This window comes from Schistocerca gregaria, chromosome 7 (genome assembly GCF_023897955.1).
Source record: "Schistocerca gregaria isolate iqSchGreg1 chromosome 7, iqSchGreg1.2, whole genome shotgun sequence".
NCBI lineage: Eukaryota > Metazoa > Arthropoda > Insecta > Orthoptera > Acrididae > Schistocerca > Schistocerca gregaria.
In genome coordinates this window covers 498,929,485-498,956,438 of record NC_064926.1, presented here as the reverse complement: position 1 = coordinate 498,956,438, position 26,954 = coordinate 498,929,485, and the positions used below count along the sequence as shown (strand labels likewise).

General features: G+C 43.5%; 1 protein-coding gene across 2 annotated transcripts in view; it reads right to left on the bottom strand.

Annotated features, from left to right (window-relative positions):
- Positions 1 to 26,954, bottom strand: part of LOC126281657 (tyrosine-protein kinase Btk29A) — a 790,079-nt gene that overhangs the window by 65,300 nt on the left and 697,825 nt on the right. For both annotated transcript variants that reach the window (XM_049980798.1, XM_049980797.1), the window contains one exon: positions 10,835 to 10,896. In XM_049980798.1, the coding sequence (XP_049836755.1) occupies positions 10,835 to 10,896 (62 nt within the window). The remainder of the gene's footprint in view (positions 1 to 10,834; positions 10,897 to 26,954) is intronic.

The window sequence follows — 26,954 nt, the reverse complement described above, 5'->3', positions numbered from 1 at the left end:
GATCGTCAAATACAAAAAGACACTTACTCAATCACACTGCTCTCCCAACGAGGGCAGATCATTGAATATTAGAGAGTGAAACTGATCTACAATCTGACAATATATCAAGGCATACCATGTCGATGTAGTAAACATATAATTCATATCTTGCACGATACAAAATCGCCCCTTTTGCATCATGCATATAGCTATCGACTGCCAGACACTCATACGTATACTGCAAAGACAGACAGCATAAGCAGATGCACCGTAGGTATACTCTTCGCTGCAATAGATATTTCTTGCAATGTCAGGTGGTTAGCCACTCCCAAAACATGACCAGAGCGCCCTCAGTGGACCGAAGTCACACTCAGAACTGTAGTATAAGTCAGGGTCAGCTCACCTTGTCACAAAGGCATTACTCTTTCTGGCACCGACCTGCTTTCTTGCGTGCTTGGTTTTCACAACTATGTGCAGGCTCTGGGATTACAAGAACACATGTATTTTCACATGGTTTGCCTGAATATTATACCATTTACACGATACTCCTCGATATCAAGCATATAGCAATATTGCTTGCATAGCAGTATCGCTCGAGCTACATAGTTCCGAAGATATACAGACTGTAAATTATTTCTCTAGAAACCCGAAACTTTAGTGAGGTGGAGTGTGCTGTAAACCACTGAGTAACTAGAAACTTAGTCCGTCTGCGAAGGCCTTTACGCGAAAACTCGAAAAAATAGAGGGAACTGATATTTCCACTCGAAAATATCAATCTCGGTGATGTAACAGAATTCAAATAATTCCTATAATTTACAAAGTCAACTAAGGTGTTTCTCATGTCTAGAGAACGAGCAAACAAGTCTTCCACCTGCCTGCTAGATGCACACACTACAATCGATGTTCCCTCAAATAAATAAATGTGCAAAATGTGCAGAAGCAGTCAATCGAACAATTTACATGATCTGGAATAATGTCCAGTGCTAACACACGTCCATTTTCAAACTTCTCAAATTTCCACATGATCAGGAAAGCTGTCCACCTTATACTAAGCACTAGTTCACTATTCAGCCGTCTAGAGGACGACACAGTTAAGTCAGTTACATTCCTACAACTCAACAGTCTATATATCTTCGGAATTGCGTTGCTCGAGCGATACTGCTATGTAGCCGGCCACAGTGGCCGAGCGGTTCTAGGCGCTTCAGTCTTAACCGCGTGACCGCTATTGTCGCAGGGTCGAATCCTGCCTTTGGCATGGATGTGTGTGATGTCCTTAGGTGCGCTAGGTTTAAGTAGTTCTAAGTGCTACGGGGCTGATGATCTCAGATGCTAAGTCCCATAGTGCTCAGAGCCATTTGAACTATTTTTTTTTTTACTGCTATGCAAGTGATTTTGCTATGTGTTTGATATCTAGAAGTATCGCGTAAATGGTTTAATATTCAGGCAAATCATGTGAAAATACATGTGTTCTTGTAATCCCAGAGTCGGGAGATGGATGTGAAAAGCAAGCAAGCAGGTCTGGCCCAAAAAGAGTAACGCCTTTGTGACAAGGAGAGCTGACCCCGACTTGTCCTACAGTTCTGAGTGTGATTTCGGTCTGCTGAGTGCGCTCTGGTCACGCGTTGGGAGAGGATAAGTGACTTCACAGAAAATATCTAGTGCAGTTAGTGGTACACCTACGATGCATATGCTTATACTGTCTATCTTTGCCATATATGTATGAGTGTCTGGCAGTCGACAGCTACATGCATGATGCAAAAGGGGCGATTTTGAATGGTGCAGGATTCGAATTATATGTTTACTACATCGACATGGTATCCCTTGCTACACTGTCGGATTGGAGATCGGTTTCATGCTCTAAAATTCAAGCTTCCGTCCTCAGTGGGAGAACAGTGTAATTGAGTAAAAGTCTCTTCATATTTGATGATCTGTAGCCACTTTGCAGGGTTTAACTGTCAGTGCAATATGGCGATCTGTACAAAATAGTTTTGCAGCTCAAAGACTCCACAGCAGAAAGAAAAAAAAGTGGACAATGCTTCCACACCGGCGGCATTAGTAATTTGGCGTGTAAATTCAGTAAGAGCCAATCATAATGCTCCATTCATTCCCCATACATCCTTTGTCCGGGGCCTTATGAGCCTCTACATAGCGGTGAGAACGTTTACATTTTGGAGATGTTTGTTGAAAGCAGGACAGGAAGGGTAACATGTAATGGACGGGGTGCTATGTTAGGACCATCAGGACGAACACATTCAGGATTATTCTGGGCTATTTTAGTAAAAAGGTACTGTTAGAACAAGAATTTCCATGTGGACTAGCTGAGACACTTAACAATTTTATGAGAGGTCGACTTGGCTCTTATTTACATAGCCATGCGATGTCCACATAATATTAAGAACCTTTTAGGTGCATCTGCGATGGTGACTCGCTACACTGACATTTTGCAGCGATGCGTCAGCCATGCTGGGCAGTTACACACGCATGTACGGCTAGAAGCACATGTCCCGTTAGGACCGCTAGGAAGAATGCAACCTGTGCTATTCTGGGTATCATTGGAACAGATTATTATAACTCGACCTGTGACGTCACTATCCACAGATGGAGAGGTATTGCGCCAGCAATGGTAAACACACATGCGGCCCAGAGGAGTCTCGAACATGGGCCCAGGGTTCTGTAGGGTGGGGTAGTTTCCTGATATAGTTTGCTGATATACACTCCTGGAAATTGAAATAAGAACACCGTGAATTCATTGTCCCAGGATGGGGAAACTTTATTGACACATTCCTGGGGTCAGATACATCACATGATCACACTGACAGAACCACAGGCACATAGACACAGGCAACAGAGCATGCACAATGTTGGCACTAGTACAGTGTATATCCACCTTTCGCAGCAATGCAGGCTGCTATTCTCCCATGGAGACGATCGTAGAGATGCTGGATGTAGTCCTGTGGAACGGCTTGCCATGCCATTTCCACCTGGCGTCTCAGTTGGACCAGCGTTCGTGCTGGACGTGCAGACCGCGTGAGACGACGCTTCATCCAGTCCCAAACATGCTCAATGGGGGACAGATCCGGAGATCTTGCTGGCCAGGGTAGTTGACTTACACCTTCTAGAGCACGTTGGGTGGTACGGGATACATGCGGACGTGCATTGTCCTGTTGGAACAGCAAGTTCCCTTGCCGGTCTAGGAATGGTAGAACGATGGGTTCGATGACGGTTTGGATGTACCGTGCACTATTCAGTGTCCCCTCGACGATCACCAGAGGTGTACGGCCAGTGTAGGAGATCGATCCCCACACCATGATGCCGGGTGTTGGCCCTGTGTGCCTCGGTCGTATGCAGTCCTGATTGTGGCGCTCACCTGCACGGCGCCAAACACGCATACGACCATCATTGGCAGAAGCGACTCTCATCGCTGAAGACGACACGTCTCCATTCGTCCCTCCATTCACGCCTGTCGCGACACCACTGGAGACGGGCTGCACGATGTTGGGGCGTGAGCGGAAGACGGCCTAAAGGTGTGCGGGACCGTAGCCCAGCTTCATGGAGACGGTTGCGAATGGTCCTCGCCGATACCCCAGGAGCAACAGTGTCCCTAATTTGCTGGGAAGTGGCGGTGCGGTCCCCTACGGCACTGCGTAGGATCCTACGGTCTTGGCGTGCATCCGTGCGTCGCTGCGGTCCGGTCCCAGGTCGACGGGCATGTGCACCTTCCGCCGACCACTGGCGACAACATCGATGTACTGTGGAGACCTCACGCCCCACGTGTTGAGCAATTCGGCGGTACGTCCACCCGGCCTCCCGCATGCCCACTATACGCCCTCGCTCAAAGTCCGTCAACTGCACATACGGTTCACGTCCACGCTGTCGCGGCATGCTACCAGTGTTAAAGACTGTGATGGATCTCCGTATGCCACGGCAAACTGGCTGACACTGACGGCGGCGGTGCACAAATGCTGCGCAGCTAGCGCCATTCGACGGCCAACACCGCGGTTCCTGGTGTGTCCGCTGTGCCGTGCGTGTGATCATTGCTTGTACATCCCTCTCGCAGTGTCCGGAGCAAGTATGGTGGGTCTGACACACAGGTGTCAATGTGTTCTTTTTTCCATTTCCAGGAGTGTAGTTTGAAAGTGTTTTTTATGTGCGATGAGTGTTTGCACACTGCGTGATTTTCGGCTGTTTAAGTGTTGTGAGAGCGTTTCCATAGTGTTACACACGCATTATCTTTTGACTATTAATGAGTTGTTGCATTATTTTGAGAACAGGTGTGCAGGCTGCGCAGTGCACAATTTCGACAGTTGACAATTAGTAAGCATGTTTGCAGAGACTTTTACATGCATTATTTTGACATTTTACGAGTTGTTTGTGTGTCTGCAAATCAGTGTACTGTATTATTTCAGCGATTTACAAGTAGTTTGATGGTCTATGGACTATTTACTGCGACCTCAAGCATACCAGGGCGAGTGTTCTGTATCAGTGTAATAAATAAACTATGTGAAATCAGTGCCTAAACCAACTTAAAAAATAAATAAATTACGCTCCTTCCTCTCTCCAGCAGCCCAGCAAAGGCCAAGTCCTTTTCATGTCATCCGCCCCCCCCCCCCCCCCCCCCCACTCACACCAGACTGCCATGTTGGAATACGTCACAGAAGGGATGATAGTGCTCTCTGGTGGCGGTACTGTGCACTAGGTCAGTTGGACTCCAGGCCTAATGGTGAACACTGGATAGGGCTGCTGCCTCAAATTCTTTATTATTTAAATACTGCATGCAAAATACAAACCTATGTCCATCCTATCCAGCAGTCCAGTACAAGCTGAGTCCTTTTCCCACCAATTTGTAGGAAGAGGTGGTGGTCAGTTGACTAAGGTTAATGGAGGTAGCCCAAGTGAAATATTTTCCCGCAATTTTCATAGGTTAGTGGAGGCAGCTGTGGTGTGTTGCATCATCCTGCTGGAATTTAAACTTCTCGTTATTTTCTGGACGAGGGGAGGGGGTTAGGTTAGTGGAGGCAGCCCAACTGACCTATCTTCCCGCCAAAATATGAATTTCCCACTATGATGTCATTGCGACATTGCCATATCTATCGTCGCCATCTTGGATCCGTCATCTTGAATAAACTTGGCAACAATGGAGAGTGGGGTGATGTCCTTGTTGCCTTACTACTCTCTTCCTCTGAAAGGTTGACTTTTTTTAGACGAATGTGTCACAATATTATTTTATAGCAGTTCTCATTAGCTTTGAAGGAGAAATTTACTAACGTGTATATTTGAACTTTGCCGAGAAGCCTGTTCTTTTCTGGAGTTTGGATACCTATGTGATACATGTGAGAAGTTAAACTCATTGACTTAAGTCTCTGCAAAGAAATTAAACTGATTTCATTCAGCTTATTGACCAAGTTTCGGCTTTCAAAAAGAAGCTCCTCCCTTGGAGAAAAAAAATGAACGATGGAAATTGAAATGGACTACTTTCCATCTTTGCAGCAATTTATAAACGTCAATGAAGTAGGCCTTAGATTTCAGTGGGCTCAAAATCCCTTCGGTAACGCCTCTCCACCTCAGTTCACTACTGCAGAAGAGAAACAGTTGACAGAACATTCATTAAGATTATTCGCTAAAAGTGAAGCTTCCATCAATGGCATTGCCGACATTTTGAATACTCAGTAAGACATGAGTTACGAAGCTTGAGCAAGAAAGCACTGAAGATATTAATTCCTTCTGTAATCTCCTATCTTTGTGGGAGTGGGTTTTTGGCAGTGACTGTTGTTAAAACTAAGTACGGATCAAGATTTCGTGGAGAAGAAAATGAGGGTAGCTGCATCTCATACCGCGCCATGATTTGACAGACTGTGTAACAAGAAACAAGCTCAAGTATCGCGCTCAGGTGACTAGTATTTCATTCGTATCTATTTTTATTAATTACTTACTGGAGTACCCAGCATCGCTCGGGGAGTTGATATGAGATTGTGTGGTAGTTGGAATAAAAGGGTGAACTTTAAAATATAAGAGGTAAAAATCTTTTTTTTTGAAATCATATAGTTGAGCAAGAGCGAAGCAGGAATCTGAAGTTGACGCAGTAATGTTTTGAAGTGGTCCTTGCACTTTTTTAATTGTAAAACTGTAGCCGATTCTGATGGGAGATGGCAGTTCCGTAGAGATCAGTGGTATTCTGGGGATAAACTGTGTGTGTCCTTTGTACTTTCCAGTCAAGTTCGGCTTCGACGATGTTATTCGATAGCTGTTTGACGACATCCTTGTTGCATTACATAGATTTCGTGAGTTGAGATTTCGGAGTAGTATGATCGGAGATCCACTTTTAAGTCAAAGACAGTGTAATGGCATTCCTGGTGCTTGCAAGGAGTTGAGAAATTCTATAAGGAAGTTCACACATTCTTCATCGTTTATCATCGTGTCGATCGATTTGTATTTTCTCTCTTCAACGGGAATTTTCTGATGGGTATTAAAGTTGATATCGTCGATAGTATTATTTTCAGTTGCCAAAGCTACTCCTTCAAATAGCCACATAGTATAGTTGTGAACAATGTTTGGATGTATTTGATCGATGAGTTCGTTCCCAGCAGTAGCTATGTTGCAGGAATCACTGTTGAGTTTAATGAGGCCGGTCGTCTTGTCAGTAGGACAAATGCCTTCGCCTATTTGTAAAAATTGTTGAGCAAAATGTGCTATTGTTTCGTCTTTCGATAGTTCAGCTCTCACATTTCTTTTGTTAGTCGAAGTATTTGTACGTGTGGCCAGAGATGTAATTTTTTTTTTAATACATGCATTGATCTCGTTTCCTGGTGTTAATTTGGGAATAACTGGAAGTGTTTGTCGGAAATTTCCTGACAGTACGAGTAGAACTCCTCCCATCACTTCAGAGTTTCCTCGCAAGCCTTGTAGTGTTTTGTCCATGGCTTCGAGTAGTTTTTTTTATAAGCCATTGTGCATTCGTCCAAGAAGATGATTTTTGCTTGCTTTAGAAGTTCACCCTGTCCAAATGCTCTTGAGGTTTTACATAACGAGAATTCTTGTTCGGCTACATTCAACGGTATTTGTACGACAGAATGGGTAATTAGTGCTGGCGCTGTGGTTAGCACAGTGGACTCGCATTCGTTAGGACGACGGTTCAAACACGCTTCCAGCCATCCTGATTTAGGTTTTCCGTGATTTCCCTAAAATACCTTCCTTTGAATAGACACTGCCGACTTCCTTTCCTAATTCGACGGTTTAGCACGTAATTACGTCAGCTGTAGATTTATTACGAACGTTTTCTCAGTACCGCCTCGCGCGTCGAAGTAAATAATTCCGTCAGAGTTTTGTCAATCCGATCCCTGATAACATTGTAAATTTCCTTTTGATGGTCACGGAGGAGTGGTTTATTGTGAGCAATGTTCTGAAGTAATTCTTGATGTTGTAGCATTTTCCCTTTGCAATTTCTAAGTTTAGCAGACTGATAGCGTCTTTTCATGGTGCTTGCATCCCAAATTGTACCAAGGTCTGGTTGTTTATCGCTAAACATTTATCTTCTAGGCCAATGAGTGTTTCATTCAAGACGTCGTCGTTGAATTCGATGGTCAATTTTTCGATATCCTACAATATGTCGTCACTCACACTCTCTTTGAAGGAGTCCCATAGCCGTTTCGGATTTGATGGGTTATATGTCGTTAGAATTACTGCGAATCAGCTCGCACTTGTTTGGCTGGGGCTATGAGTGTGGCTTCTTGTAGCGTTAATTCCCAGTGGTTGTCGTTTCCCAGTAGTCCTGAGCGTTCTCTCTACGTAACAGTCAACAGTTCTGAGATTTGTGGAACTAGTTGGTCCCCGTATTTCCTGTAGCGACATCTGGAGATAGAAACATTCGGCGTTGTTCGGATGTACGCTGCATACTCGGCCTACTGCGCCAGTTTTCATGACTCCTGGATGATTTGGAATTACTTATTTTCGTCGCTGAAAGACTTTTCTTGTTGTGTCCCATTTGTAATAGGTAGCGACGCCACATATAGTAATGTTTTCGCGAATGGGTCTGTCTGGCACAGTTGGTAACATGCCATTAATGTTGTGTTCCGAGGTGGTTCGCTTGCAATTTTTCTGATGGTGTCTTCTGTGGTGTAAACTCTCTGTCCATTCTCCAACTGTACTGCTACATGTTGCACAGTTGGTTCTTCTTCGTGTGTGGGAAAACCGAAAATTCGTCACAATGCCTCGTTACTGTAGCTGTATCTTCCCATTTGGTAAATGAGAATCTCGTCGTTTCTGTGTTATTATTCTAACAATATTATGAGAAGGAAAGTTGCCACTCACCATATAGCGGAGATGCGGCGTCGCAGATACGCTCAACAAAGAGATTTTCACACTTAAAGCTTTCAGCTGCATGGTGTCGTGGCTGCAAAAATGGACCTCGGGAGTGAAGTTGCGCATCATGCAGCCTGCCGCGCACAGTTTGAGTCGTAACACGACGTCCTGTGGCTGCACGAAAACCATTATTCAACATGGTGGCGCTGCTGTCAGGGTTCCTCCGAGCCATAATCCATAGGTAGCGGTCATCCACTGCAGTAGTAGCCCTTCGGCTGCCTGAGCGAGGCATGTCATCGACAGTTCCTGTCTCTCTGTATCTCCTCCATGTCCGAACAACATCGCTTTGGTTCACTCCGAGACGCCTGGACACTTCCCTTGTTGAGAGCCCTTCCTGACACAAAGTAACAATGCGTACGCGATCGAACCACGGTATTGACCGTCTAGGTATGGTTGAACTACAGACAACACGAACCGTGTACCTCCTTCCTGGTGGAATGACCGGAACTGATCGGTTGTCGGATCACCTCCGTCTAATAGACGCTGCTCATGCATGGTTGTTTACATCTTTGGGCGGATCTAGTGACATCTCTCAACAGTGAAAAGGACTGTATCTGTGATGCAATATCCACAGTCAACGTCAAACTGGGAGCCGGGGTGATGAAAAACTTTTTTTGATGTGTGTATAAATATTGATACACTGATTTCAGTTTTTACAATGTATCCAAAAGTGGAATCACAGAAACAACACAGCTGATCAGGAGAGCCATGAACTCAAAATGGTTGAAAACCCATGTCTGTACGGTATTAACGACCCTAGGAAAAACTTCAAAGTCGATTTTGACAGTTGAATCTAAGTGCCTTGGCCTACTGATATTTCAGTGCTGAACTCCACATACCTAAACATAAAAAATAAAAAAATTCGATGGCTATGTGATTTTGTAAGCTTTGTTCGGTCATGTGTTTGCCGATACCTTCAAGTTCTACCTTCACGCCTGTCAAATGATCCCCCGCGCTTTTTCTCAGAACCCTACTCATCCAGACGGCACTTTACAGTATACTGTCCAGAAAGTGCAAATGAAATCATGAAAGCCTCTGGATGAAATACTGCAGACATTTGCTGTTTATTAGCAAAGATTAAAAATATGTTCTCAATCACGTAACGCAAGTTTTCAGAAAAACTCTTCCAGATAATAGCTCGCTTGAGATCCAGTGGGACATCTCTCTTTCTCTTGCTGTCTTTTGAAAACCAAAATGCTGGACAAACGTTTGAATAAATGCCATCCACAAGAAATTGTTTCAGGCGAAAAGCCGAACATTCAGAAGTGGATCTCAAAAACAGGGTAGACGAAAACTTATGTAAATGCTAAAGGTGCAGAAGAACAAAAAAGAATACGAGAGGTGATGATGCTGGAAAACAAGCAACTAAATCGCTGTTAGGAGTGTATATTTAATCACTGAAAGGGAAAAACAATTTGAAACGCAGCACCTAAAAGTGATAAACATATAAATCAACTACGTGGAAATCCTTTTATAAACAAATTAAAGCATTTAATAATTCAATTAATTTTATTGTACTCTAAGATACGATACTATTTTGCGTATATCTGTTATAATTATTGTATGAACATATTAATGTAAATGTAAAAAAGTAAATATTATTATTTACCAATCAGCATGTAAACAGTAATCCGAGAAAAAATAGGAGAAAGAGCAAAAGTGTCAAACCTTTCACATATGAAACTCTACAGGTTGTCCAAAAAACGTACTGACGGGCTCTCTCAATTTGAATCATCAGTTATACACCAATTCAAATATTACCTGGGATATGAGAGTTGTGATCGAGTTTGAGTCCTGGTCAATATGATCCTGCCACCAACAAACGTTGCTGTTTTCAGTCATTTTAAATTGTTACTGTGCGTTACGAATGGGAGCAGCTGCGTGGTACGCCATCTTTTGTGCTTACATTCTGAGTTTATTCTACTCCTGCTGAGCTGGTCCTCCTCTTTACATTAAGAACACACAGCGCCATCCACATAAGACAGATGCTATTAAAGCCATAACAGTATTGTGTTGAAATAAAGAAAGTTTCTTTTTCAGATATGCTCAAATTTCCTCTGCAAAACTCCCAGTACTGTAGGAAAACCTTATGGAAAATGACCCTAAAAGCGAATATACTCGGCTCAGGAAACCTGATCGAATACTTCGTAATACAGCTACACAATTTCCTCGGCTGAAAGATTTTTCTTCCGTTTATGAAGTTTGTAACTTGCATTTGTAGAATCTTATGCAAAAAATGGGAATTGCCTTCCGCCTAACAAAATTCGGATAATATCTTAAAAATAAGTTGGGCCACAAAAAAGGGATAATTATGTATACCATATACTTCGTATTAGCATTGTTAAAAGCAAAACAATAACAGTTCTTAGTTTTAAATTTCATTTTATCTTTTTTTGAGAGGTATGGAAGAGAAGATTATAACAAATTTCGTGATTTATGAACTAGCATGCTGCAACTGCTGATGACTACCGGTAATTTGATTTTTTCTACGCAAACTTACTTTGGCTTTCGCTGAGGGAGTTCCAGGTGCCCCACCAGGCATGATGGGAGTTGATGGTGGACCTAAAACAGAACGAGAATATTCTGCATTAGATTACTAGTTTAGTTAGTCGTTTATGTAGTAAATAGCCATGTACCAGCGCTGCATGGGTATATATATATACACAAACGGAGCCAAGTCTAACTGTAGAAACATGAGGCAAATTTCAGTGACCGGACTACTGAAAAAACTGAAATTATTTTAGGTGGCCTATCTTCGGCGTGAAAATATTGCTTTAATGGAATCCAAAGCTTAAGAATTCTCTCAACTGCGAGCATTAACGACAGCCATCTGACATCAAGTTACAAGCAGAGCTCTGTCAGGTCCTCTGTCATTACCGTGTATACTGAAAAGCAATTAAATATTTTCATGACGATTCTTCTAATGTCGACAGGCTCCCGTAGCGCTTGATAAAGTCCTGTGAAGAATAGGGTCAGGGCATCCAATTCCTTCTACATTTCTCCCTAGTTTTTCTTTTATTTTGTGAAACACATTCCCCTGGCCGCGTCTATGAAGCCCTCCGAATTTGGTACAAATATTGTCCCTATAAAATGCAGTTAATTTATCTAATGGAATTTGCAGTTGTCTTAAAAGTGTCTAGACAAAACTTTACAATTGTCTCCCATGTTTCGTTACTCAGCGAATCAAATTTCAACAGCTTGTGTTGCATTCCGTCAATTTCAGTTAGATATTGAACAACTACAGGAAACATCTTTTCAGCCTTGTGGTTCTAAGCGTCGGTGCCTACGCCGTAAAATGAAACTTCTTGCAATCGTTCTACGCATTCGGACACACAGTGGTGTGAAAATATTTGTAACAATCGCTGTAGCCTTGGTCCTGACTTTGCGGCGATTTTGGAGTCAGGTTTCTTTGCGGCATTCAATTTTATGGTACAGTCAAGAGAATTAAAGGACTGATGATGCTTGACAACTTTATAAGCTGCTGTTTGTTCTATAACAGCACTGATCAGTTCTTGCTGAGTATCTTCTTTAATCATGTAGAAATACGCTTTAATGTCGATGCTACCGCGAATACGTTTGTACGACTCTTCTTAGAAATCTGATGCCTCACATCTGCCTTACCTCCGTGTGTTATTGAGATGAAACAGCTACAAATCTCACACGATGCTTCCTGATCTGTACGTCGTTTGTTAACAGAAGAGCTCGCTTTTGTGTCATCATCCGAAAAGCAGCACTTTGTCTTTCCATCCTTAGGCAATTTTGGAAGCTATGATAAAGTTATTAGACGGTAAACAGTCGACAATAACACTTCAGTCATCAAAGTACACGTCACTGTACACTTTACGCCCTATACACCCGCAGTAAACACTTCAAACATTACAAGCTTGCACTCATTGCTCGTTTTACGTTTGGAAAGAATCGTCTTATAATATCGCTATTCAAATGGTACCTGCCCGATTCTTCCGCTTGGCGCTGCTTAAATAGTTCCACCCCCGTGCTAATGATGACGGCGCTCGATCAACAAGGTGATGGCATCGTCGATACAGGATGCGCAACATACAGCGCCGTCTGTGAGGAGACCTTGTCAACATAAATGAAACTAGCTGAGTCTGCATTTACATGTTGAGCTAACAGATGGTGTTACTTCAGAACTTGACCAAAGCAAGTAACAGTGTTTTCGCAAAATCGGGACAAAACTGGGTCTTGTCGATGTCGGGGGGAGAAGGTCCATGACGGTGATGGTCCCGAAGTATCGAGACGGGTGGCAACCTCACACTAGGTGACGCGATAGGCGGGCGATGCGGCAGCAACGCAGGACACCCCTGTGTGGCGTGGCGTGCGGTCGAGCGTCGAATGTGACGCGTTGTAGCTTGTCGCGGCGAACGCCATAATGTATCCCGTACTTAATCGAGACTGAAAACAGGTACGGTTCTCCTTCCAGCGTTAAAAGCAATTTACACATGTTAGCCACATTTCTTACGCAGCAATATATGCCGTAAAATGCACCAAAGGTAAACTCGCCGGCGACAACAAGCGAACTTCTCAAAATATGCGCGGTGCTAAATTTTACTTTGAAGTATCACAGTACCTACGGGCAATAACGCAAAGAGAATCAATTCATTATACGCTGTGATGTGTGGCTATAAGATGCGGAAAAATAATTTTTTTCTACCCAATAGTTTCCTTAAAATCGAATGAGAAAGACGGCGTAGCGGAGGACATGCACAAATCTCGAAACAGTGGTTTCTAAAAGGGTGTTCAAAAAGAAACTACCCGGAGGCATAATTATAGAAACCAGTGCCTGTATGTTAGAAGTACTGACCCTGGCCCTTGAGACACTTGTTCCATTGTGACACAAGGCGGTGAATGGCTGTCTCATAAAATTCCCGGGGCTGCGATGTTAACCAGTTCCGCATGTACAGCTGGACGTCGTCATCCTAGGTGAATCGTTTGCCCCTCAGAACCTTTTTAAGAGGACCAAAAACGGCGTAATCACAGGGAGAGAGGTCCGGACTTGAATTTCTACAGGAGTGCCGCGACTGCGTTGGCCGCATGTGACTTTGAACTGTCGTGGAGCAGAAAGACCCCACGGGTGAGATTGACTGGTCGTTTTTATTTGATCGCTTGGCGAAGGGTGGCCAAGGTTTGTGAGTAAAGCTGGGCATTCACTGTTGTCCCGTGTTGCAGGAAGTGAATCAGAAGTGGGTCATCTTGGTGAAAGGAGAACGTCAGCAAAGGGGCAAACGATTCACCTCGGACGACGACGTCAAACTGTACGTGCGGAACTGGTTAACATCGCAGCCCCGGGAATTTTATGAGACAGCCATTCACCGCCTTGTGTCACAGTGGGACAAGTGTCTCAATAGCCAGTGTCAGTACTTCTAACATACAGGCACTGGTTTCTGTAATTATGCCTCCGGGTCGTTTCTTTTTGAACGCCCCATATAATTGTGAAGCGAAAAGTAAAAGCTTCACTGGCAAAGAAACTAACTACTGAGACGGATGTAGCTTTGCTTCATCTGCATAAAACACCTTTTTAGGCAAATCGGATAACCTGAAATTTCATTCCCCGCGTATCGTGTGCGATACTGGTTTCGTGAAGCGATCAGCACTCCGTGTTGCGCCGGGCGCAAAGTTCTGCACCTCCAGCATATCTACGAAAGGGTGACAGCCTCAATTCAAGACGAGCAAGGAATGAAAGAAAAAGCGCGTGGAATTAAAGTGTAGCTATTTTCTGCTGTGCGCAAAACAGTACTGAGTAATACCTTACGTTTCAAAAGAAACAAACTATTTAAGTGCCATAAGACTGGTGAGAAACTTGAATGAACAGAATATTGTTGCGCAGGTCTTAACTACGCAGAGAGACAAAAAACACGATATGTTGAAAGTTGCAGGATTTTTGCCTTAATTTTGGCGCCCCTAATCCAAAATTCTGCAAGCATAAACTATGAACGCAGCGCAGTTGTTTTTGGTGCTAATAATCGACATAGAAGTATTCGCGTCCGCAAGGGGAGGGGGTGTAAGAGGTGACGCCCCCCCCCCCTCCTCATCCCGGCCATGGAATCTAGAGTGCAGAATATTCACGCGTTTCTAGAACTGAGAGCCTGCGATTCTGGTGAAGAGCGGATTTAGCACTGATGACGTTTCCCACAATCGTCATGTTGCATGCTGAGCTTGGGCTACTCTTTACCCAAACGAGCGAAAAAATACAGCTTTCGAAAAACACGTTTTGTTGAACTTTAAATACAGCGGTTAAAAGTAAAAAAAAAAAGAAGGTATGAAAATAAGGCACTATATCCGTTAACTAGATGAGATATGATATTCTGAAAACATAATATCACACACGGCACAAAAGTTGTACGAGTTGTTTTTCTTCATTCTGAAGCGTTGCACTCAAAGACAACTGTAAGACTTATGTTCGATGTCGATTGTATTTGCTTCACTTCTTTGTTTTCCTATTGGTAATGTAATATCTGTGTAACAATGTCCTTTGAGTCAACATATGTGGAAACAAAGAAAAGGGGTCCTACTAAGCCCCTTGAAGATAGTCCACACCACACATGAACCCCTGGTAGATTGACTGCTTTTCCGCATAAACATGCAGATTCCCGGTTCCCTGTACACACTGTTATGCCGATTCGCGGTTGCACTAAATTTAAATTGTGCTTCGTCACTCCACACTACCTTCGTCACAAATTGTTCGTCATCAATTATCATTTGCTGATACCATCCGCGAAATTGCATTCTGCGATCAGGATCGTCATCATTAATCGCGTGCAGTAATCGTGAAATGTAAATTTTCCACTTTGCAGCTTTCAGCTCGTACTGCTAACCCATACTTCATGTGCACATTGCGTAGCAGGCGTCTGTAGAGAATTAACAAACGTTTCCAACACGAGAGCAGACGAAGAAAGACTTGTAGCTGTACGCTGTCTTCCTGATCTTCCTTTGTGAATATCACTAATCGTTCCATACAATTCAAACTTGTCAACGATGCATTTAATTGTTAGGCGAGGCCGCGGGTTGGCGGTTCCGTTTCAAACTCTCGCCTCCACTGACGTAGCACTTCAACGGAATTATCGAACTTGAAAAACCACTTCAAATCACTTAACAATAAATTTCATTGCTCGAATATCACGCGTGCTCCAGCCATCTTGTTTTCTCAATACCAAGATGAAAGTACTAAAATCTGTTGAGACAAAGACCATACTACAGCACACTCGTAACTCAAATCGAACGACAATAGCGATATGTCAACAGAACCTGACACAGAGTGTAAACATATTTCTGGCGGGCTCTGTAGAATGAAGACAGAAATGCTTAGTGCACGGTTACGAATTAAGGTCCATCTGTAGTCTGTTGAGAGGTCAGACAAACGTGTAGTTCCTGAAGAGGGGCAGCAGCCTTTTCAGTAGCTGCAGGGGCAACAGTTTGGATGATTGACTGATCTGGCCTTGTAACACTAACCAAAACGGCCTTGCTGTGCTGGCACTGCGAACGGCTGAGAGCAAGGGGAACCTATAGCCGTAATTTTTCCCGATGGCATGCAGCTTTGATGTATGGTCAAATGATGATGGCCTTGTGGTATCGATAGCTACGATGCCACGGCTTAAGTGCCAGTTAAGTTGGCACTACGATGATAGCGGCCTCTAGCAGGCGCAGTTCAGCTCTACGAGCACCACGACAGATTTGGCCCATTTTCATCAGGTGCAGCCAGCCAGGAAACTTCGCCAGGAAACTTGGCTCTATAAACGACGGGTCTAAGACTTCGCATCTGTACAAAGTTGTGTGTTCTTTCTAGCACCAGTAAACCACTTTTACTCACTGCAGTACCGACGTAATTTTCTTGCGCCTGCTCCCACCTACGCGCAGCCTTCCAGGCGGGATACAAAAGATGCCATTTCATCTGGTGCAGCCAGCCAGGACACTTCGCTTCAGCATCGCAGTACAAAGTTATGCAATCGTTTATCATCTTGTTTTTGTACCAGTAAACCATTTTCTTGCAGTACCGGCTTGTATTACCTTTTCCCGTTCCTACCCACGCACCGCCTCCCTGGCGGGATACAAAATGGAAGAGCAGCTGAACGGAATGGACAGTGTCTTGAAAGGAGGATATAAGTGCAAACCGGGATAATGGAATGTAGTCGAATTAAATCGGGTGATGCTGCGGGAATTAGATTAGTAAATGAGGCGCTTAAAGTAATAAATGAATTTTGCTCTTCGGGGAGAAAAATAACTGATGATGGTCGAAGTAGAGAGTATATAAAATGTAGACTAGCAATGGTAAGGAAAGCGTTTCTGAAGAAGAGAAACTTGTTAACATCGAGTATAGATTTAAGCGTCAGGAAGTGGTTTCTGAAAGTATTTGTATGGAGTGTAGCCATGTATGGAAGAGAAACGTGAGGGCTGAGTGCAGGGTAAAAATCGTAGAGGGAGACCAAGAGATGAATACACTAAGCAGATTCAGAAGGATGTAGGCTGCAGTAGGTACAGGGAGATGGAGAAGCTTGCACAGGATAGGGTAGCATGGAGAGCTGCATCAAACCAGTGGCATTGTTGGCCAGGAGGCCCCATCGGAGGAAGTTCAGCGGCCGGGCTGCAAGTCTTATCTCAGGTGACGCCATGTTGGGCGACTTGCGTGTCGGTGGAGACGATGAGAGGATGATGAGGACAACACGACACCCAGACCACGAGCAGAGTAAATCCCTAACCCGGCCGGGAATCGAAGTCGGGCCCTCTGCATGGTAGGCAACCATGTGACCACTCAGCTTAAGAGGGGGACACTAACTTCAGAAGAACTGCATGGTGTGGAGGAAGGAAGCTCTGACTTCCTTTTTGATACAGCCACTATACCTATAATTTATGATTTGTACCTAACATTTACTCCACGGTGGATACTAATCAATCGTGCACAAGATAGATAAGTAACGGCTTCATCACTCACTCTAGTATAAAAATGATTTAGTTTCTACCAAAGAAATGATTGCTAAGATTGAGTACCTCAACTTATTCAAGAGCTGAATCCAACAATACTGAAGAAGATGAAAGTGATCGTTTTGTAGTCGAAAGATGCACGGAAATATCCCTTACACAAGTTTGGTGTACTGATTCGTGAACCATTTCATGTTATAAGTTCTCGAATTCATAAATATGATATTTACATGTATTTGAATTTAGTAACACTTGGTTTAAGAATCATGAAAGAAGGTTGTATACGTGGAAGAACCCTGGAGATACTAAAAGGTATCAGATAGATTATATAATGGTAAGACAGAGATTTAGGAACCAGGTTTTAAGTTGTAAGACATTTCCAGGGGCAGATGTGGACTCTGACCACAATCTATTGGTTATGACCTGTAGATTAAAACTGAAGAAACTGCAAAAATGTGGGAAATTAAGGAGATGGGACCTGGATAAACTTAAAGAACCAGAGGTTGTACAGAGTTTCAGGGAGAGCATAAGGGAACAATTGACAGGAATAGGGGAAAGAAATACAGTAGAAGAAGAATGGGTAGCTCTGAGGGATGTAGTAGTGAAGGCAACAGAGGATAAAGTAGGTACAAAGACGAGGGCTGCTAGAAATCCTTGGGTAACAGAAGAAATATTGAAATTAATTGATGAATGCTCATTGGCTGTCGGAGAATGCGTGAAGTAGATGCGCAGAACAAGCCTAAACTCGACCGCAATCGTTCGTGACTGCAACTGTAGCAATGGCCGATAGTGTTATACAACCGTCACCAAAGGCAGATGATTCCTGCAACACATCCCACGGCCCCTGTGCTATGAGAGCCCCGACACCGCTCTCCGGCACTTTTTCTTCTTTTCTTGCCTGGGATAGCGTACATAAAACTCTTGTCAGTTTCTAATACTGTAATAATAAAACACAATTGCGTCAGCTACATTCTTTAAACGTTCGAAAATGCAATTTTATGTCATTGATTTAATACGCCAGTGCTTTAAAAATCATGTGCAAGCTATCCTAAACCGTCTTAATTTTCAGAATCATGGGCCATATACTGTACTTTCATATGTAACGTTATGAGTACGTAGGCGAGTTATTCGTCCACCTAAGGGTGGTATTGAGTACACCTAAGGATGGTACTGAGGAGACCTGAATTTGCTTGCTGGGTTTGGTACGATACCGCCCCGGGTGAGTCCAGGTACAGAGACAAGCAGCGCATGGCCCAAAATGGGATGAGTCCCAAATGTGCTCCAAATATGGCGGTGTGTCAGACAACTGAAGGGCTGCTAAGTTACAGCTCTTTTTTTGAGATTCGACAATAACTTACATCAAATATTGATACACGCTTTAATGTGTAACCCAATAATATACGACAGGCGCTCACTATTACCTGCAGTGCCAGGTCTTGGCAGCTTCCACCACGAGGCCGATCAGACTTTCCCAGCCAGTCTGCCACGACGTTATCGTAAGTAGTGTATCAGGAAATTCCTAGAGATTTTAATACGGCACATTTTTCTTCTTAACATGAGCTATAGTAATTTCTAACGTGTTTCGAGATAACTGCACAAGTCAGTATCTGCAGCGACAGGCAATAGGCAATGCTTACCGGTAATTCTGGCGATGGTAAAATATGGAAAAGTGATAACTTCACTCTTCCCATTTAACGGCCCTACACACGCATCAACGAGTCGACCGACAAATTGGACATGTGTAGATGATTTCACCAACCGGAACCGACGACCAACTTTTCTTGTGGGTTGGGCACGACCACCGACTGTCAATCCCTACACCAGTACACTAGACCCCACCAAACGTTCAAGCAAAGTCTGAACAGTGTGTTGCGTTGAGGTGCCAACCGTCCAAAGGAGTTCGTCTTTCTTCACTGCGCGCGGGATTAAATGTTGTTCTAATATACGTGGCAGAGTGTGAGGTACACGAAACTTTAATGACAGTGTCTAGAGAAACAACAGTGCATATTGGAAGAAAAATGTGTTTTATTCAATGGTGATAAGACGGATCTACACTAATAATTATCAACAAACGTGAACAAAAGTGAAGACGACAGAACAACTATATTAAAAACAGCTAAATATTTGTGTGAAGCAACAAAGCAAATGCCACTGCTGCTCGTTTCACGAGGAGCAATTTAAGGGGGAACGCATGGGAAGATACATGAATACGCATAAGCTAATGTAACTTTTTCTGTTGATAATTGAACCAAAATTGTACATGTTATCATTGTGTTATTGGCTATAATCTGGACTTTTTCGATTTTTTTGTGAAGTAATTTGATCAATACGTTGCTGGACACTGTTACAACACATACTATCAGATGAGGAAAATTTTCTTTCAAAAAGTGGTATATTATTCTCAGTAATCAGTTAAACAAATCTGTGTACTAGATTTGTAATATGACTCTTAGAATTCTCGCAACATTTAAAAAAAAATGTGTGTGTGATATACAGCAATTTTCAATTCACATAAATTTAAAGTTGACAGTAACGTACTTTCAAAAATTTTGTACCACAGAAAGCTGTGTCACAGTATTTTCGAAGTCTGTTCCATATTTCACCCCTTTATCTGCAATGGTTCAGCAGAAACTTTTCCCTATACACTGAAAAATGAAAGTTGCGGGAAATGAAAAAAAAAAGATAGCGTTTACGCCAAAACAAGTATCTTAATTTTGTCCATAACCATAAATTTACTCTTTTAGTTCTTCATGTAGCTCTTTTCTTCTAATCTAATCCTTCTGGCGCGCCCTTTTGGCAGTATCCTTCACTGATGCTTCAGAACTAGTAATGCCTACATCAGCAGTCTTCTTCAGTAGGTTTTCGCGAAGAAACCTGCATCAAATCCTAGACTCATAAGGGTCCCGATTCTTCAAGCGTTACCATCATTGAACACCAGGCAAGCATCACATGAAGAAACTGTAACAATAATAAATGAGCAAAATATTGTCTTTGGGCGTCTCTTCTAGGTGTGGTTATTAAAGCTTTCGTTTGGTTTGTGCATTCCACCATGTATGCATTTCTTTAGTAAATCGTAATTAACCGCATCGTAAATGAGCTGACATCTCATATGCTTTACAAATGTCTTCTCTGATGGCAGGAAATAATAAAATACCGCAAACAAGAACAGTCACGTAGAAAAGGGAGCGTGGCACTCGCTATTGGTTCAAACAAGATGGTTTTTACGTCGTTTGCAACACGAATTAAACTCTGAAAACTGGAGACAATATTTCTAACATGCTACAGAATTGTCTGGTGGGAAAAAGGTTCATAGTTTTTGACCAGTTTTACATGAATCCTTCTTAAGCTGTGCTCTTAGGTTCTTGCCGTAAACACACCCTAGAAGTTCGCGACATATTCGATTAAATTTTAAGGTGCGCTGTTGAAGGCTGAGCCTAACCGCACTTAGAAAATTTGGGGAAAAAATTAGCCGAATAGTTTTTACATGCAAGATTACAAATTTCACCGCTGCGCATTAACCTACAGCTCAGTCTGTCGCCGCGACCACATTTTTTGTTTTCACATTCGTAGGCTTAGCCAACTCACAACTAAACTGTTCCCTTCCACCCTAACACAAACTTCGGGATAACCTACAAATCAGAATGAAATTTTTCACTCTGCAGTAGAGTGTACGCTGATGTGAAAATTTGTCCTAGATTAAAACTGTGTACCGGAACGAGACTCGAACCCGGGACTGGGAAGGTCAGAGACGAGGTACTGCCGGAAATAAAGCTGTGAGGACGAGTCGTGAGTCGTGCTTGGGTGGCTCAGCTGTTAGCGCACTTACCCGCGAAAGACAGAAGTCCCGAGTTCGAGTCTCGGTCCCATTTTTAATCTGCCAGGCAGTTTCCAGCTCAAAATCAGTTTGCAAGCACAACCGTGCTTTTAGTGGCAAAACAAGCTGTGCCTAATCAAATCCTCGGAAACCGCGACATATTCGGAAAAAACAGCCAAATATTTCTCACAACCAGGAATACAAATGCCATTGCTTCGCTCACAGAAATTTAAGCTGTGCTCTTACGCCCCAGTCCAAACCCCTCCTCGAAAAAAGAGCCAATGTTTGTGAGTATCAAAATTACGAGGAGCGTTCAATAACTAACGCATTTTTTTTCTGAAAGCAGGTTGGTTTTATTCAGGCTTCCAATCACTCTTTTGGCTAGAAAACCCTGTTTTTCAACATAATCTCCGTTCAATGTAACGGCCTTACGCCACCTAACCTGTGTGCCCGCATGGTACGAATCTACATGTCGACATCGGAGCCCACGTCTCGTTGTCTCAGTAACCTCCCCATAATCCACGTACTGCTTCCCGCGGAGTGCATCATTCATTGGGCCAAATAGGTGGAAGTCGGAAGGTGCGAGATCCGGGCTGTAGGGTGGATGGGACGAACATTCCAAACAAGTTTGTGAGCTGCTCTCGGGTACGCAGTCTTGCGTGCGGCCTTGCGTCGCCATGGAGATGGAGTAGTTCGTTTGCTTTATTGTGGCGACGAAAACGATGAAGTCGCTTATTTAATTTCCTGAGGGTAGAGCAATGCACTTAAGAGTTGATCGTATACTATGAGGAAGGCTATCAAACAGTAAAACGCCTTCAGAGACCCGAAGACCGCCGCCGTGACTTCACCGGCTTTGAACTTGTTGTCGGAGGAGAGTTGGTGTGGCGCCGCTCAACGGGCGACACGCAAGCATTTCCGCAGAGACGGTTCTTCGTTGCCCTTTGCGGTCTTCTGTTAGGCGGCGAGGAGTCCAGCGGCCAGACGCGACCGGTGGACGTGTGTTCAGCACTACCAACAGACAGCTCCTGTTGTGTAGCGAGGTGTTTGATTATGATCCGTCCGTCACCTCGAATGAGAGTGTTCGCACATACGAGTGTCTTGGCACGCTCCAACACTGCAAAAGACAGAGCCGTGGCCGGGCGGACGGCGTCCGTGAGACCAGACAGGTGTGCGCGACCTGGCTGCGGTGACGACAGACGCCTCGCCCAACTACTCGCCGTGCTTTTGTTCACTGAAAGGTCATTCTGCAAGCGCTTAGAAATATCTGCGACGGTCTGGTTTTCCGCCAAAAAGAACTCAGTATCAGCTCTCTGCGTGGAACGCACCCCTGTTACAGACGCCAATTTGAAGGCTACCTATAGCGCCGCCACCTATCGGAACTTTATGAAACTACAGAGGCTGAAGCGGTAACATTCCACGATGTCCCACAACAAATTCCGCATTTTGTTTTAACCGAAATTGGTCGAGAGAAAGATGGGTTGCGTCACTTACTGAACGCCCTTCGTATATCTGCAGACAGAGCTTTGCATGTTCCTATGCTGTGCGTACAGAATGAAATTATTGTGCATAGCATAATGTGCTATCTAGTGTAGCCTACCTGTTGTGTTTACTGTACGTCATTGAATATAGGTTGATGTTACTGTATCCACAATTACTTTCTATTGGCTTTATTTGTGCCATTGACGAAACAAAGTGGTCCTTAACGTCCGTAAGGAGTTCATGTCATATCTTAATGTTTAAATAAAGTAACAATAAGAGAAAGAAATACGCAAGATACCACATTTTGGAGGTGCAAATTGGACACAATACGATGCTTTAACTGGGAAAAATATGTTTGGCACGAACGCGACTCTAACATCAGCGAGTTTGCTATCTGTTCCCCAGGGCATTGCCTCGTCTCACTGAGCTAATGGGACAGCTCTGGCACAACGCACAGTTCTTGCTACCTGTTCTCGGTCACGCTGCACGCAGTCACAGCGTTGCTAGAGCCCCGTTTTTTAAATCGCATTTCTATTAAACCTATCGGCGTTACTACGTTTAGCTAGGTACACTTTTGTCTTGAACTGCAATGAAGAATCGCATGCCGATCGCCAAGAGCAGCGTTTTTTTTCTTCGCCCTGTAGAATGGGTGAACATTTAACACGAGTAGTTGCTGGAAACTGTAGCTGAAGTGGTGATGGAAGGAAAGAAACCCTGGAGCAGATCCGGAGTGAATGCACGAATGCAAGTCGTAGAGCGTCTCAGATTATCTGTTAAAGAATGGGCTGCAATTGTACAAGATCGACTAACAGGATCTCATTTGGTGGCACGATACCTGCCATTGATTCGAGACGAGCTGCCACACTTGTTCGATGAAACCGCAGTCTCTCGAACAACAAGAAGCCGTACAATCCCAATTCGATATTTAAGTCCGTGTGCGCCTCACCTCATCGTTTGGTTGGAAAACAAAGTGCTGCCTCACAGCCCCTGCGACCGACAGCTATGCCTTTTACTCCTGTCTATCCCTGTGTGGGTACACAAAATCAGTGGAGGGCTTGCAATGCTTTCACTGTACAGCAAACAACAGGGATATTAGAGGCCTAAGTTTGAAACATACAGTAAGCTTTTTATGGATCACGCTTCACACATATTTTTCATTGGAGACCGCGTAACGCCTGAAATAGTCCTTGTTTCCTTGTGTCGTCCGTCTCTATAGTTGAGTGGTCAGCATGGCTGACTGCCGTCTTTGAAGCCCCAGATTCGACTCCCGGTAATGGAAGGGATTTTTCCTTGACTAGGCCGAGATCCACTCAGCCTCGTGATGCGAGTTAGAAGCTGCTTCAACGAGAAGCCAATAAGGACAGTGAGGGCGGTGTACGGACACTCCACGCACCTCCACAATGCATGTAAATGACGCCACTGGCTGAGGTTGACGTGGCGTTCCGTCGGTCCCGATTGGCTTGTCTGGGGCCAGAACGGTGGAGTTTTGTTTCACTTACCTCAGAAAATTCAGCTAGGATCCTGTCTAATCAGATAGATCTTGAGGTGTGAGAACCTCTAGCACAGGGAAATAGCCCTGTCAGAAAACTGTATCGAAATGCGAGAAGGCCCACAGGTGATGTACGTTTCATACCAAAACTGGCAGTTAACCCTCAACTCACATAAACATAATACAATGCACAAAAATTCGCGGAAAGGCCAATTATTTGTTATTACTTCAAAATGAACACCGTTAAGTAGAGGGTTATGCACGTGGAGAACTTTCAACTGAAACGATTAGAACAACAACAACATACTGCTGACAAAGGGACCGCGCCTACTGTTCACCGGTTTCGTCCAAATTTGTGGTTTTTGCAGTTCTTGGCAAGTTATGAGGATCACCTGTGGAGCTCCAGCGTTCAGAAAAAAACAGCACTTCTGGCGCTGTCGTATGAACCATTATTGTTTGCGTAGTTCCCAGGCAGCGGTTGTCGCAACGGAAATAATACAATCGGTAATCCGAGGGTCGTGGGATCGAGTCTGTATTTGATGTGACGAAACCATACGAGCAGGACAACATTTTTTCCGTTAAGTGACTCGTTGAGGGCGGCGCGGGGGGACAAACATATTCACAATTATACGACGGGATTTTTCAAGTTGAAGGCTTGCCATAGCGGAGCACTAAAGTGATCCCCCCGAACCCCCAAATGCACGCCAATAATGCAACCCTGCAATGTCTATTTTTATCTTCAACTCAAAAATTTTATCTGAAAGCTTCAAAACTGCTCTTGTCGAGAGAGAAAAAGAATTCTCGTCCCTAGAAGTCCTCATCAAATTACATTCCATTGCACACCAGAAGCCAACCTTGCCAGTATTTCACTAAATGATGCGTTACGAGTCGTTTACTATCAACGCTGTGCTATGAGAGCGACCCTTTTATAATTGTAAACCACGTTCGCTTTAATTTAGAACCTTTACGAAAGCCAGATAATAGTAAAACTTCGGAGTTTATAACGTTTACAAGACGCCCAGAAAATTACTGCTTCCCTTATTTTTACGTTACTATCCCACCACGTGTAAATCACGTGCGTTTCTATATCACAAAGATTCAGAGCCCCTATGTCTTAGTTAATGTGTGGTTTAATAATCAACTTTTATGTGAAAATATCTTAGATTTACTCTACCTGTTTGTGTATGATAAGAGTTTGGTCAAAAATGCAGTGGTACACCATAAATGATTCCGGGTCCCCGTACTGGCCATTAGTCAACTGACGCTCACTAAAGAACAGCTAGTAAACGATAGTGTGACAAAAATTTATTGCTTTGTTTATACCATTCAATAGACAAAGGGAAAGTGATCAGTCTTCTTGTGTACTCTGAAATTATTTTTGTTTCCCAATTCGGAAGTAGAGAGAATTTAAAGTTTATTTTCCCTTCTTGAAGTGCTAAAATTATTAAGATTTGCTTTTCTGTCTGCTCGATTTCAGCTGGCGAACATTTGTGTTTATATTGCCACATACAGTTACTGTTGTCTGAGGAACTTTTGTTGAAATCTCATTATTGCTTTAGTTCATTCCTTTTAGTTAAACAAATTACACAGTAAAAAATAATTCATAGTTCGATTGTTCAGTTCATTAGACGGTCGTTCAACCTCAACTAAAATTCTACAGAAGGGCTAACATTATTTGGTTTGAAATAACAGCGACGATTACTTATTGCTGTAATGTATGTCGCATCACTGCTAGATACACCAGGTTAGTGTTAAAAGCCTGTGTTGTTACTAAAAGATAATGCAGCACGTCCACATGCGGCCAGAAACATGACCGATGCGATCGCTAAACTTGGTTGGTAACCGCTTCCCCACCTTGCATATTGACGGAACTTAGTCTCTCCTAATTCCTATCTTTTCCAGTCTTCCTCCAACAGCATTCATGGACAAGAGGTTCATGACGTAGCTTCTCTTAGCAACTGATTTCTTCAGCTCGAAATCACAAGGAGAGGCACAGAAGTCCTGCCTGAACGCTGGCAAGCGATCACTGACAAATATGGTGATTATCTCACTAAGTAGTGTATCAGTGTTACTTTGTATTGTAGTGTGCTGTATTTTATAGAAATAAAATGAAATTATGGCATTTTTAAAAGTCACGAACTTAGCACCAGTCCAATATATTGTGGTGCTCGGCAGCGGCCTAAAGCTGAACAGGAAGAGATCAGTCAGCTACCTGTACCAAAGTTACAAGTCCACCTCAGTACTTTAGACCTGCTTGCTGAGCGCCATAGAAGAACCTGACGTAGCGGCGCGGCGGTGACGAAATAAACATGAAGGCTGTGCGACCGATACTGGGGAATAAAATCGGAGGCTGACAGCCGGCGATAACGGTCGCTCTAGCCAGGCCGTGGCAGTTAAATAAAAATATTCCGCCCAGCAGCTCTGGACGGGCAACACTTCTACTGTCAGGCGGTGTCACGGGATGCGTGAAGTTACTGCCAGCCTCGGGTCAACGTAAATCTCCCCTCTCGCAAGAAACAAACTGCTGCTAGTTGGTCACCGAGGATGGGGAAAGCATGTCCACTTGATAAAAGGCTGACAATGTGAGTAAATATTGTTATGTCATACGACTTCTGTAAAACTGAGACGGCAGTGTGTGCTTACCATACCATGCAAATGTGGAAAACCTGTATGGTGTGCCGTCCTGGAATAATGCATGATAAGCAACACAATCGTAAAATTAAATACACAAGAATACGAATACAGACGCAGATTCCTCTCCACATAAGAGGATACAATCTAAGTGACGGTGTACGAACAGTAATTGACTATATGAATGCACTTCACTATCGGCTGTATTTATGAATTTTATTACAGGTAGCTGTTTCAGGGACCTAAGGTGATTTTTTATTTTACTTGGAGGATTCA